The sequence below is a fragment of the Rhinopithecus bieti genome, unplaced genomic scaffold (genome assembly GCF_001698545.2).
Source record: "Rhinopithecus bieti isolate Rb0 unplaced genomic scaffold, ASM169854v2 scaffold_54265, whole genome shotgun sequence".
Lineage (NCBI taxonomy): Eukaryota > Metazoa > Chordata > Mammalia > Primates > Cercopithecidae > Rhinopithecus > Rhinopithecus bieti.
Window position 1 is genome coordinate 313,312 of NW_016821017.1, and position 13,098 is coordinate 326,409.

At 41.7% G+C, this 13,098-nt stretch overlaps 1 protein-coding gene across 2 annotated transcripts in view; it reads left to right on the forward strand.

Annotated features, from left to right (window-relative positions):
* Window positions 1–11,190, forward strand: part of MOB1A (MOB kinase activator 1A) — a 23,261-nt gene extending 12,071 nt beyond the window's left edge. Inside the window, exons 3-5 of one of the 2 annotated variants that reach the window (XM_017860148.1) lie at window positions 1,720–1,813; window positions 3,715–3,848; window positions 10,713–11,188. In XM_017860148.1, coding sequence (XP_017715637.1) covers window positions 1,720–1,813; window positions 3,715–3,848; window positions 10,713–10,885 — 401 coding nt within the window. In that variant the 3' untranslated portion in view covers window positions 10,886–11,188. Of the gene's footprint in view, window positions 1–1,719; window positions 1,814–3,714; window positions 3,849–10,712 lie in introns of both variants that reach the window. The other variant, XM_017860149.1, reaches the window with a different exon arrangement.
* The last annotated feature ends 1,908 nt before the right edge of the window (window positions 11,191–13,098 follow it).

Below are 13,098 nucleotides of genomic sequence, written 5' to 3' on the forward strand. Positions count from 1 at the left end.
AAAAAAAAAAAAAAAAAAAAAAATTTTTTCAGCAGAGACCGGGGTCTAGCTGTGTTGCCCAGACTGGTCTCAAATCCTGGCCTCTAAAGTGCTATGATTATAGGCGTGAGCCACTGCACCTAGCCTGAAACATTTTTTAAAACTTTCCAAGGCTTATGTCGTTCTCTTTGCATAGAGTACACTTCACTCGGTAAAGTTTGTTTACTCACTCCCTTCCTCTTCCATTTTGTTCTGGATCTAGTTGAAGCTTCTTCAGGAAGTACCCCCTGACTACTTCCAGCTCTTCATTACTTTGCCTTTTCTCTGTAACATTTATCATTGGCCTTTGGATCCTGTCTTCTTATATCTCGTACTATTATTGCTATTTTTATTTTGATACCGTGTCTCTGTCACCCAGGCTGGAGTGCAGTAGCGCCATCACAGCTCACGGCAACCTCAGCCTCCTGGGCTCAAGCAATCCTCTCGCCTCAGCCTCCTACATAACTGGGACTGTAGGTGTGCACCACCACGCCTGGCTAATTTTTTTTTTTTTTTGAGACAGAGTTTCGCTCTGTCGCCCAGGCTGGAGTGCGGTGGCCAGATCTCTGTTCACTGCAAGCTCCGCCTGCTGGGTTTACGCCATTCTCCTGCCGCAGCCTCCCGAGTAGCTGGGACTACAGGCGCCCACCACCTCGCCCGGCTAGTTTTTTTTTTTGTATTTTTTAGTAGAGACTGGGTTTCACCGTGTTAGCCAGGATGGTCTCGATCTCCTGACCTCGTGATCCGCCCGCCTCGACCTCCCAAAGTGCTGGGATTACAGGCTTGAGCCACCGCGCCCGGCCCGCCTGGCTAATTTTTAAAAAATTTTTGTAGAGATGGAGTCTCACGCTGTTACCCAGGCTGGTCTTGAATTCCTGGGCTCAACCAGTCCTCCCACCTCAGCCTCCCAAGTGTTGGGATTACAGGCATGAGCCACCATGCCTGGCCATATCTTATATTATTCATCTCTTTTAATTTTGTCTTTTCTGTTAACTAGAGACTCCACGGCAAGGGACTTTATCTGAAGTATTTTGTCCTCAATATGCTATAGACCTCAAAAACAAATGTTTATGATTAATTAGATCTTTTAAATGCCTCAGGATACAGCTGCTGCACCTTCTCCCTCACGATATATTCCACAACATATTTTGTCTCTTTCTAAACACAAATTGTATTATCTGGTCCAAACTGGCAAACTGATTTTTCATTTCCTTGGATGCAATTATATTGTATATTCAAATGATGTAATAGTCATCATTAAGTTAGAGTTATCTCCAGTATCTTATTTTCCTGCTGTTATATGCAGGTGGATCATGAAGTCAGGAGTTTTGAGACCAGCTTGGCCAACATGGTGAAACCCTGTCTCTACTAAAAATACGAAAACAAAATTAGCCGGGCGTGGTGGCATGAGCCTGTAATCCCAGCTACTTGGGAGGCTGAGGCAGAATTGCTTGAACCTGGGAGGCGGAGGTTGCAGTGAGCCAAGATGGCGCCACTGCACTCCAGCCTGGGCATCGAGAACAAGACTGTCTCAGAGAAAAAAAAAATGTAGTGTACTAAAACTTAGAGTATCATTGGATTATTGAATGTCTCAAGGGTTCAGCTAAGAACCTAAATGTGTTGTCAGTTTTTCCTTCAACTGAGAGGTCTCATGTTTTGTGTTTACACAGACATTTTAACACAATTCTATTATCTCTGCAGCTGTGGATTTCTTTAACCAGATCAACATGTTATATGGAACTATTACAGAATTCTGCACTGAAGCAAGCTGTCCAGTCATGTCTGCAGGTCCGAGGTACATATACTGCCTATTATATAGGTGTTTGGATTAGTTTTACTTTATCATCAGTTGGTATAAATTAAACAATTAAGATTTGTTATTTATTTGGAGGTGATTCAGTTTTATTGGTTCTTGACTACTCACCCGTAAGCTTTTAGTTATTGTGTAATTTTTAAATTTTATTTATTTTGAGACAGAGTCTCGCTGTGTTGCCAGGCTGGATTGCAGTGGTGTGATCTTGGCTCACTACAACCTCTGCCTTCCAAGTTCAAGCGGTTCTCATGCCTCAGCCTCCCAAGTGGCTGGGATTACAGGCATGCGCCACCACTCCCATCTAATTTGTGCATTTTTAGTAGAGGTAGGGTTTCGCCATGTTCCCCGGGGGTGTTCTCAAACTCCTGGCATCAAGTGATATGCCCACCTCGGCCTCACAAACTGCTGGGATTAAAGGTGTGAGCCACTGCGCCTGGCCAGTTATTAGTTATTATTAAATACTTTGGTATGTGGGTACTCCCTGTTTTCATTTTTGTGTTGCATCATAGTAAGTCTGAATGTTTTGTTATAGAAGTAAACAGAAATTTGAGTTATGTTTGTCTTGAATTAAACATTTTATTTTTTCAATTTTATTAATAACATGTTTCCTGTTTCTAGTTTTTTTTTTTTTTTTTTTTGATTATTAACCCAGGGATTTATTTTATTTTAAATTTTTTTTTCTTTTTTCCTTCTTTTTTTTCCTGTTTCTAGTTTTTTGGAGGTCTCGCTCGTCGCCCGGGGCTGGAGTGCAGTGGGCCGATCTCAGCTCACTGCAAGCTCTGCCTCCCAGGTTTACGACCATTCTCCTGCCTCTAGCCTCCTCCGAGTAGCTGGGACTACAAGGCGCCCGCCACCTGCGCCTGCGCACATATTCTAGTTTTAAATGAATTCTTGAAAAAGTTTTAGTTGATCTGTTTAATATTTTGATTATTTTTCTCTTTGTGATTATTAGTATTTAAAGGCAGGGGTCACAATGTTTGAAGTAATTATCTGGCTTGAAGATGCTAGATTTAAAAATGTTTTGACTTTAATAAATTTCAAGAAATACTGAAAAGATGGAGCTCTATCAGTCATAATATTAAGTCCATCATGTGATGGGATTAATATTTGCTGTGTTTCCTTCCGGTTTTTTTTTTTCTTATAATAAATGACTGATTTTATGGATGATGGATGTTATCAAGATGTTTGCCTTTTGGAAAAGATTGTCCTTTCTGACTTTGCTACAAGTGTAAAGGAAAAAAGATCCCTAATGAGTTTGTAGTCCTATTTTATTATAATATTTTAGGAAGAATGTTTTATTTTATATTGTGTTAAGTTATATTCCTCAAGCTTTAAAAGAAATTAAAATAAACAGGAAAATTAAACTTACCTATGGCTCAAATGCTTTACATAGTAATGTTTTGTATAACTCTTGTTAATCCTTCTAGCTCAGCAACGGTAAGGGGGAAGTATGCATGCCTAATGTATATCTCTAACACCTGGCCCACAAAACAGAGTTTTATAATATTGGCTCCATTGATGATAATAAATTGATGAACAAGAATCTCAGAAGAATGTAATGGATCCATCAGCTCCATACCCAGCCCTCAGCAACCTTCTGCCTTACAGGAATGCAGTTCCTTCCTGTTTCCCAGGGCTGTGTTGTTAATAAAACATCTATCCTGGCATTGCCTCCTGCCACATTATCTCCCTTTTTTCTTCCAGTTAAAACTGTCACTTTCAGGATAATTCTATATAGGACTTGTAGTAATCTTCAGTAGAACTTACGGTGATTTATTAAAGTTAGATATAACTTCTATTGACAAAACGTGAATGAACCTGTTTTAATTACAACTTGCACATTTGTTAATATTTTGAAAATCAGTAAAACATTTTCTCTCCAGATATGAATATCATTGGGCAGATGGTACTAATATTAAAAAGCCAATCAAATGTTCTGCACCAAAATACATTGACTATTTGATGACTTGGGTTCAGGATCAGCTTGATGATGAAACTCTTTTTCCTTCTAAGATTGGTGAGTTAACATTGTGGAAATATTCTTTCTTTTTTTAAATTTTATTTTATTAATATAAATAGAGATGGGGGGGTTTTTGCTGTGTTGTCCAGGTTGGTCTCAAACTCCTGGCCTCAAGTGATCCTCCTGCCTTGGCCTCCCACAGTGCTGGGATTACAGGCTTGAGCCTCTGTATCCAGCCTGTTTCTCTTTTTGAATGATAAATCTGTTCTTTTTAACATTGTTATACTTGTAGAGACTGCCAAATTCTCCTCCAAAAAGTTTGTACCAACATATACTCCCCCCAGCCATGTTTGTGTTTGCTTGTATTTCTTCACCAACACTGGTTATTACTCATTTTTTAATCTTTTCTAATTTGGTTAAATTTCTGTTTTAATGTACATTTAAAAAGTGTTGATGAGATTGAGCATTTTAGGTTTTTTTTTGTTTGTTTCATTGATCATTGTGTATTTTCTGTTTATATCTTTCATCTATTTCTGTGTAAAGGATATCAGCGCTTTGTCATACATGTTGTATATGCTTTTCCCCAGGTTACCTTTTGTCTCATTTTGTTCATGGAACATTTTTGCTATACACAACCGTATTATTTTGTCCTATTATATCTTTTATGACTTGGTTTTAATATAACAATTAGAAAGCTTTTCCCTGCTTCAAGATTATAAAAATATTTGTTCATGTTCTCTTTTTTTTAAATTTTTTGATACAGAGTCTCTGTTGCCCAGACTGGAGTGCAGCGATGCAGTCTTGGCTCACTGCAGTCTCCACCTCCCAGGTTCAAGCAGTTCTCATGCCTCAGTCCCTGGGTAGCTGGGACTATGGGCACATGCCACCATGCCCGGCTAATTTTTGTATTTTTAGTAGAGACGGGGTTTCACCATGTTGGCCAGGCTGGTCTTGAACTCCTGACCTCAAGTGACCTACCTGCCTTGGCCTCCCAAAGTATTGGGATTACAGGCGTGAGCCACCATGCCTGGCCAGGCAGGTGTTTTTCCCTGAATGCTACATTAATTTGTTTCCAAATGGAAATACTAGTCAATTTGTCCCATTACCATTTATTAAACACATATGCCTTTTCTCCCCTGATTATCTGAATGCGCACAACAAATTGCCATATATTTTTGCATGTTTTAGTCTCTTTATCTGCTTCTATAGAAATTCCACACATTAGTGACTGTGGCCCTGCATCTGTTAGCATCTTGTAAGGCTGGTCTCCCTTCCTTGCTCTTCTTTTTCAGAATATTCACAGCTATTCTGGGATATTTGTTTTTCCAAAGAACTTAGAAACATTTTGTCAAGGTAAAAAAAAAATTAGGTTTTAATTATGACTATATTTAATTTTTATAGATAGGGATTCTTTTTTTCTTTACTGAATCTTCCTAGCCAAGAACAAGATTTATTCATTTATTCATGTCTTTAGCTTTATTTTCTCTTGTAAAATTCTGTAGTTTATGTCAGTTGTTCAAGTTTTAATTTTATTCTAGGGATTTTATGTCTTTTATTGATAACATGGTTTCCAGCTGGTTATTTAGTATATAGGAAAGCTGTTGGTTTTACTTTTAATTTTAAAAAATTTTTTTTGAGACAGGGTGTCACTCTGTTCCCCAGGCTGGAGTACAGGGGTGTGATCACAGCTCACTGCAGCCTTGACTTCCTGGGCTCCAGTGATCTCCCACCTTAGCTTCCCAAGTAGCTGGGACTGTAGGCATGCACCACTACACCTGGCTAATTTTGTTTATGTTTTGTAGAGATGAGGTCTCGTTACGTTTCCCAGACTGGTCTCGGACTCCTGGGCTTAAGCAGCCCTCCTTCCTCAGCCTTCCAAAAGTGTTGGAATTACAGGTGTCAGCCACCAGCACTGGCCCAGCTGTTGATTTTTATTTAAATTTTATAATTAACCATCAGACTCTTTTCTGTTAGTTTTGGTTGGTTCTCTTGAATTTTTAAAGTATACAACTGTGTCATGTTAAGATAGTGTTCATTTTGCCTCTTCCTTCCTGATAATATATTCTTGTTTTACGCTTATATGATTGCACTGAGTGGTATTTCAAGTGCAAAGCCGAGTAGTGGTGATGATGGCAGACATCCGTTTCTTGCTTTCTTACTATTACACAAGTACCTCTAGTATTTCTGCAGTAAGCAGAAATCTTGGCTTTTGATTAGAGGTGTGTGGATTTTTAAAAAATTATATTAATGAAAAATATCCACCATTTATATTACAAAAGTTTTTTTTAACGAGGAATGGCTATAGTGTTTATCAGATACTTTTCCAGTATCTGTTGCCTGTGACCACAAGGTTTTCTCCATTTTTTAATAAAAATGTTCTGCTGGAAGAGTCTTTCTTATTTGTTAATATTTTATGTGTTTGGCATCGGTGTTCATGGATGAAATCAATCCTTGTCATTTTTAACTTAAGATTATTTTATGAGCAACATATTGGTTTTGTTTTTTTTTTTTTTTTTAGAGCGGAGTCTCGCTTTGTCGCCCAAACTGGAGTGCAGTGGGCCGGATCTCGGCTCACTGCAAGCTCTGCCTTTCGGGTTTACGCCATTCTCCTGCCTCAGGTCCTCCCGAGTAGGTGGGACTACAGGCCGCCATGCCACCTCGCCGGCTAGTTTTTTGTATTTTTTTATTTATTTTTTATTTTTTTATTTTTTTATTTTATTTTTTGAAAGACGGAGTCTTGCTCTGCCACCCAGGGCTGGAGTGCAGTGGCGGATCTCAGCTCACTGCAAAGCCTCCGCCTCCCGGGTTTACGCCATTTTCTCCTGGCCCTCAGCCTCCCGAGTAGCTTGGGACCTACAGGCCGGGCCGCCTCGTCCGCCCGGCTAGTTTTTTTGTATTTTTTAGAGGAGGTTAGAGGACAGGGGTTTCACCGTATTAGCCAGGATGGGCTCGTGATCCGCCCGTCTCGGCCTCCCAAAGTGCTGGGATTACAGGCTTGAGCCACCGCGCCCGGCCTAGCAACATATTTTTGATTCCTTTTTGCAAGTTTGGGGCTGTATAGAGCTGTTGTCAGGAATGAACAATTTTTTTTCCAGTTTGTTACATTTGGATCTGTTTGTTATAGTCCAGTTTTTTCATATTCTGCTATTAAACCTTTTATTTCCTTTCTTCACATATCTTTATTTTATATTGACTGTCTGCTAAATATAATCTGCTAAATTCAGCTTGGAAAGTGTTTAGATTTAAACAAATTACTTATTTCTTTACTCATTAAAGATTAAAGTCTCTGCTTATGGAAGGTAAGTAATTCTTTTGATTTATCCTCTTTTTCTCTCTTTTTTTTTTTTGGAGACAGGGTCTCACTCTGTCACCCAGGCTGGAGGGCAATGGCACAGTCTTGGCTCACTGCAACCTCTGCTTCCTGGGTTCAAGCGATTCTCGTGCCTCAGCCTCTGAATAGCTGGTACTACAGGCGCCCACCACCACACCTGGCTAGTTTTTGTAGTTTTTGGTAGAGACAGGGTTTCACCATGTTGGCCAGGCTGGTCTCGAACTCCCGACCTCAAGTTATTAACCCACCTTGGCCTCCCAAAATGTTGGAATTATAGGCATGAGCCACCACGCCTGGGTTTTTTCTCATTTTCCTATTCTTAAATAATTCATTCTGATCCACCACCTCTCCCACTGCCCTGCCATTAGGCTATTATCTGCATCTTACTTTTGCCAGTTATTTAGTCTCAGACAGAACTGTTTATAATTAATTTTTTACTAATATATGCAAATTATTAATATTCTTTTATTAGATGCCCGTTTATACATTCTGATAAAAAAGATGTTTGATTTTGAAATCTGGTTTTTTTTTTTTTTTGAGACAGAGTCTCCCTCCATTGCCCAGGCTAGAGTGCAGTGGTGCAATTACAGCTCACTGTAGCCTCGACCTCCCAGGCTCAAGTGGTCCTCCTGTATCAGCCACTTGAGTAGCTGAGACCACAGGCATGTGTGCAACCACTCCCAGCTAATTTTTTAATTTTTTGTAGACATGAGGCCTCACTATGTTGCCCAGGCTGGTCTCAAACTTCTAGGCCCAAGCAACCTTTCTGCTTCAGTCTTCCAAAGAGCTTGAGATTACAGGCATGAGCCACTGCACCTGGCCAGAAATCTGCTTCTTCTTTTCTTTAATTTTCTTTTCTTTTTTTTTTTTTGAGGCAGAGTCTTGCTCTATTGCCCAGGCTGGAGGGCAGTTGCGCGATCTCGGCTCACTGCAAGCTCTGCCTCATGGGTTCATGCCATTCTCCTGCCTCAGCCTCCCGAGTAGCTGGGACTACAGGTGCCCACCACCACGCCCAGCTAATTTTTTGTATTTTTAGTAGAGACAGGGTTTCACCATGTTAGCCAGGATGGTCTCGATCTCCTGATCTCGTGGTCCGCCCACCTCGGCCTCCCAAAGTGCTGGGATTACAGGTGTGAGCCACTGTGCCCGGCCAGAAATCTGCTTTTTCAATACATGAATACAAGATCCTGCCCAGGAAAACATGCCTATAAGCTCCAGGATAATGTCTGAAAAGTCAAGTTAGTGAGGACTGGGGTGGTGGTGGGGAATAACCACAAACAGCAAAATATACCAAGTTTCAGGTTATTGAGAACTGGGTGGGAAAAAATGCAAGGAAAGAGTGTTTTAAGCCTTCGTTTTCTGAAAGATTGAAAAAAGAACATGTTTCAAGAGTAGTCTTGTGGAACAGACCTTTAAGGCCAACTAATTTAGGTTTTTTTAAATTTTTATTTGTTGAGATGGAGTCTCACTGTGTTGCCCAGGCTGGAGTGCAGTGGTGGTGATCTTGGCTTGCTGCAACCTCCGCCTCCTGGGTTCAAGTGATTCTTCTGTCTCAGCCATCTGAGTAGCTGGGATTACAGGCCTTAGCCACCACGCCTGGCTAATTTTTGTATTTTTAGTAGGGTCAGGGTTTCACCATGTTGGTCAGGCTGGTCTTGCACTCCTGACCTACCCGTCCCTGTTTTCTGATGGACTTTGATGTTTTCACCCAGAATTCTCAGGAATGGAACCAGTTGGATCCCCATCTCCACTGCTTGGAAAGATACCAAACTCTACCCCATTTGTTTTCTAAAAAGGTGCTTATTTTCTTTTCTTTTTTTTTTTTTTTTTTGAGACAAAGTCTTGCTGTGTTGCCCAGGCTGGAGTGCAGTGGCATGATCTCAGCTCACTACAACCTCTGCCTTCCGGGTTCAAGCAGTTCTCTGTCTCAGCCTACTGAGTAGCTGGGATTACAGTTGCCCGCCACCACTAACGGCTAATTTTTGTATTTTTAGTAGAGACGGGGTTTCACCGTGTTGGCCAGGCTGGTTTCTTTGGCCAGGCTGGTCTCAACCTCCTGACCTCGTGATCCACCCACCTCGACCTCCCAAAGTGCTGGGACTACAGGCGTGAGCCACTGTGCCCGGCTGCCTTTATTTTGCTTAGGAGAGTTTCCAGTCTTCATTGAGAGAGTGTGTATGTATGTAATTTCTTCTTCTTTTTTTTCCTAAGGGACGAGGTTTTACCATGTTGCTCAGGCTTATCTTGAACTCATGAACTCAGGCAATCTGCCCACTTCGGCTTCTCAACGTGCTAAGATTACAGGCATGAGCCACCATGCCAAGCCAGTGTAATTGCTTTAGAGTTACAAATTACAAAGTAAAAATATTTATAATCAAAATACTTAACTCTTGTTGCATTTAATTTCAAAAAGAAACTCTAATATTAAAGAACTAAATCTCAGTACTTGGGGAGGCCAAGACAGGCGGATCACTGGAGGCCCGGAATTCGAGATCAGGCTGGCCAACATGGCAAAAACCCATCTCTACTAAAAATACAAAAATCAGCCAGGTGTAGTAGTGCACACCTGTAGTCCCAGCTACTTGGGAGGCTGAGGTGGGAGGATTGCTTGAACCTGGGAGGTGGAGGTTGCAATGAACCATGATTGTGCTACTGAACTCCAGCCTGGATGACAGAGTGAGACTCAGTCTCAAAAATACAAAAACAAAACCAACTAAAACTGCAGGATTTTTGAACTTTGATTCAGCAGCATCTTATATAATTTGATACCTGTGCCTAAGGCAGTCAGAAAAAAGTGGGTACTTTGTGAGGATTTGGGTTTGGGTTTTCACTTCCTTGGCTTTAAAAAATATATACAGGCCGGGCGCGGTGGCTCAAGTCTGTAATCCCAGCACTTTGGGAGGCCGAGACGGGCGGATCACGAGGTCAGGAGATTGAGACCATCCTGGCTAACACGGTGAAACCCCATCTCTACTAAAAAAAAAAAAAAAAAAAAATAGCCGGGCGTGGTGGCAGGTGCCTGTAGTCCCAGCTACTCAGGAGGCTGAGGCAGGAGAATGGCGTAAACCCGGGAGGCGGAGCTTGCAGTGAGCTGAGATCCGGCCACTGCACTCCAGCCTGGGCGACAAAACGAGACTCCATCTCAAAAAATAAAAATAAAAAATATATACAGAGGTAGGTTTGTGTGTATTTATGAATGTGTGTGTTTATGTGTTGCAGGTGCTCATGGCAGTGTGTAAACTTTCTGCCGTTAGGCTGGGCATGCCTGTAATCCTAGCACTTTAAGAGGCTGAGGCAGGCAGATTGCTTGAGCTCAGGAGTTCAAGACCAGCCTGGGCAACATGGCGAAACCCCATCTCTACAAAAAATACAAAAAATTAGCTGGGCGTGGTGGCGTGTACCTGTAGTTCAGGTTGCTTGGGGGGCCAAGGTGGGAGGATCACTTGAGCCCAGGAGGTCGAGGCTGCAGTGAGCTGAGATTGCACCACTGCACTCTAGCCTGAGTGACAAAGTGAGACCCTGTCGCAAACAACTTTCTACTGTTAAATTAGATAACAGACTAATTGTTTCATATGTGTGTTTAATTGCAGGTGTCCCATTTCCCAAAAACTTTATGTCTGTGGCAAAGACTATTCTAAAGCGTCTGTTCAGGGTTTATGCCCATATTTATCACCAGCACTTTGATTCTGTGATGCAGCTGCAAGAGGAGGCCCACCTCAACACCTCCTTTAAGCACTTTATTTTCTTTGTTCAGGTAAGTTGATCCATGTCGATTTCTGTGTCCTGTGACTTGGACTTATTTGGATTGGGAACTTCAACAAAGAGCAGTGTGTCCTATTTATAGATGTAAAGCCAATTATAGGCAAGCTTCTCTTTTCTGTTTTGTTCTCTTTTCCACATTGTTTATTTTATTGATGTATGCAGCAGTTTAAAAAGGTATCACCCCCATTTGGGCCTTCTGCCTCTGGCCTCCCTAGGTCTGTGGTTAGGATTATCCATTCAGGGTTGTGGCCTGTTGCTTTGTGGACCCTTAGTCAGAATTGGAACCCTTTTTTTTTTTTTTGAGACAGAGTCTCACTCTGTGGCCCAGGCTAGAATGCAGTGGCGTGATCTCGGCTTACTGCAACCTCCGCCTCTTGGGTTCCAGTGATTCTCCTGCCTCGGCCTCCCGAATAGCTGTGATTACAGGTGTCCACCACTACCCCCAACTAATTTTTGTATTTTTAGTAGAGACGGGATTTCCCATGTTGGCCAGGCTGGTCTCGAACTTCTGACCTCAGCTGATCCACCCTCCTCAGCCTCCCAAAGTGCTGGAATTACAGGCCTGAGCCACAGCACCCGGCCAGAATTTGAACTTTAAAAAATCAAAACAATTCACATTATTTGAAAAAGATACCAAAGAATTGATATGCCTTTAGCCTAACTTTAGAGATACTTACATTTTTGCATATTGAATTACATACACATGTCTGTCTAGATATTTTATGATAAAAAACCTGGTAGCTTTATAGTAGATATTGTGTATTATAGTTCTGTGTACTGTATCATGCTCTTCCTGATCTTCTTTCTCAGATTGTTGCATAAAAGGTCTACTGCCCCTTTATCAAAAATTCAGTTTGTAGTTTTCAGGTAGTTTTTTTTTTTTTTTTTTTTTTTTTTGAGACAGAGTCTCGCTCTCTTGCCCAGACTGGAGTGCAGTAGCACTATCTCGGCTAACTGCAACCTTTGCCTCCTGGGTTCAAGCAGTTCTCCTGCCTCAGCCTCCTCAGTAGGTTGGATTAGAGGCGCCTGCCACCACACCCGGCTAATTTTTCTATTTTTACTAGAGATGGGGTTTCACCATGTTGGCCGGGCTGGTCTCAAACTCCTGACCTCAAGTGATCTCACCCACCTCATCCTCCCAAAGTGCTGGGATTACAGGCGTGAGCCACCACGCCCAGTCTTTTCAAGTAATTTTATGTAAATTTAAATATGTATACAGTTTTGATTTCAATGTTTAACACAGTGAGGATCATACTGATACCTAGAGTTGCTTCTTTAATAAGCCTCCCATTGTAAGAACATAGGAAAAAACAAACTCGCTTTTTCCTACTATACTCTCACCAAACAGAATGCTTCTGTGACCAAACATGGGGACTGTCTCTCACACACCAAGCAAGTGATCATTTCTACAGTGGACACCAGATGAATGTCCTATAATACGATTCAATTCTGATAATGTCTATCTGGAGGTAGCATCAGATCCTACAAGTTTGAGAGCTCAGTCCCACAAGACTGCCTCCCAACTTGGGATATCAATCAAAAGTAATACATTGTCAACTATACCTCTGACTATAAACCAGGGTTCCCACAACCCCCTTCTTGGGTTTGATTAGTTTGCTAGAGCAGCTTATAGAACTCAGGGAAATACTTATCTCTACCCATTTATTATGAAAGATGCTAACAAAAGATACAGATGAACAGCTAGATGGAAGAGATGTGTAGGGCCAGAGGAGAAGGGGCTTCCATACTCTCTCCAGGCATGCCATGCTCCAGGAACCTCCACGTGTTCAGCTCTCCGGAAGCTCTCCTGAGCCCTGTTTTTTTGTGTTTTTATGGAGGCTTCATTACTTGCCCATGATTGATTAAATAATTGGCCATTGATGATCAACTCAACCTTCAGCCAACCTTTTCCCCTCCTCAGAGGCTGTGATCTGGGAAGGGCAGAGGGCTGGCTGAAGGTTGACCAGTTCCCATTCTGAAGCTTTATAGGAGCCTCCAGCCACCAGTCATCTCATTAGCACACAAGATAATCTTAGCACTCTGGTGATTCCGACAAGGGTTTTAGGAGCTGTGCGTCAAGGAACAGAGGAAGACCAATACTTATATCACAATATCATAACTATATTTTTATTTATTTATTTTTTTGAGATGGAGTCTCGGTCTGTCGCCCAGGCTGGAGTGCAGTGGCTGGATCTCAGCTCACTGCAAGCTCTG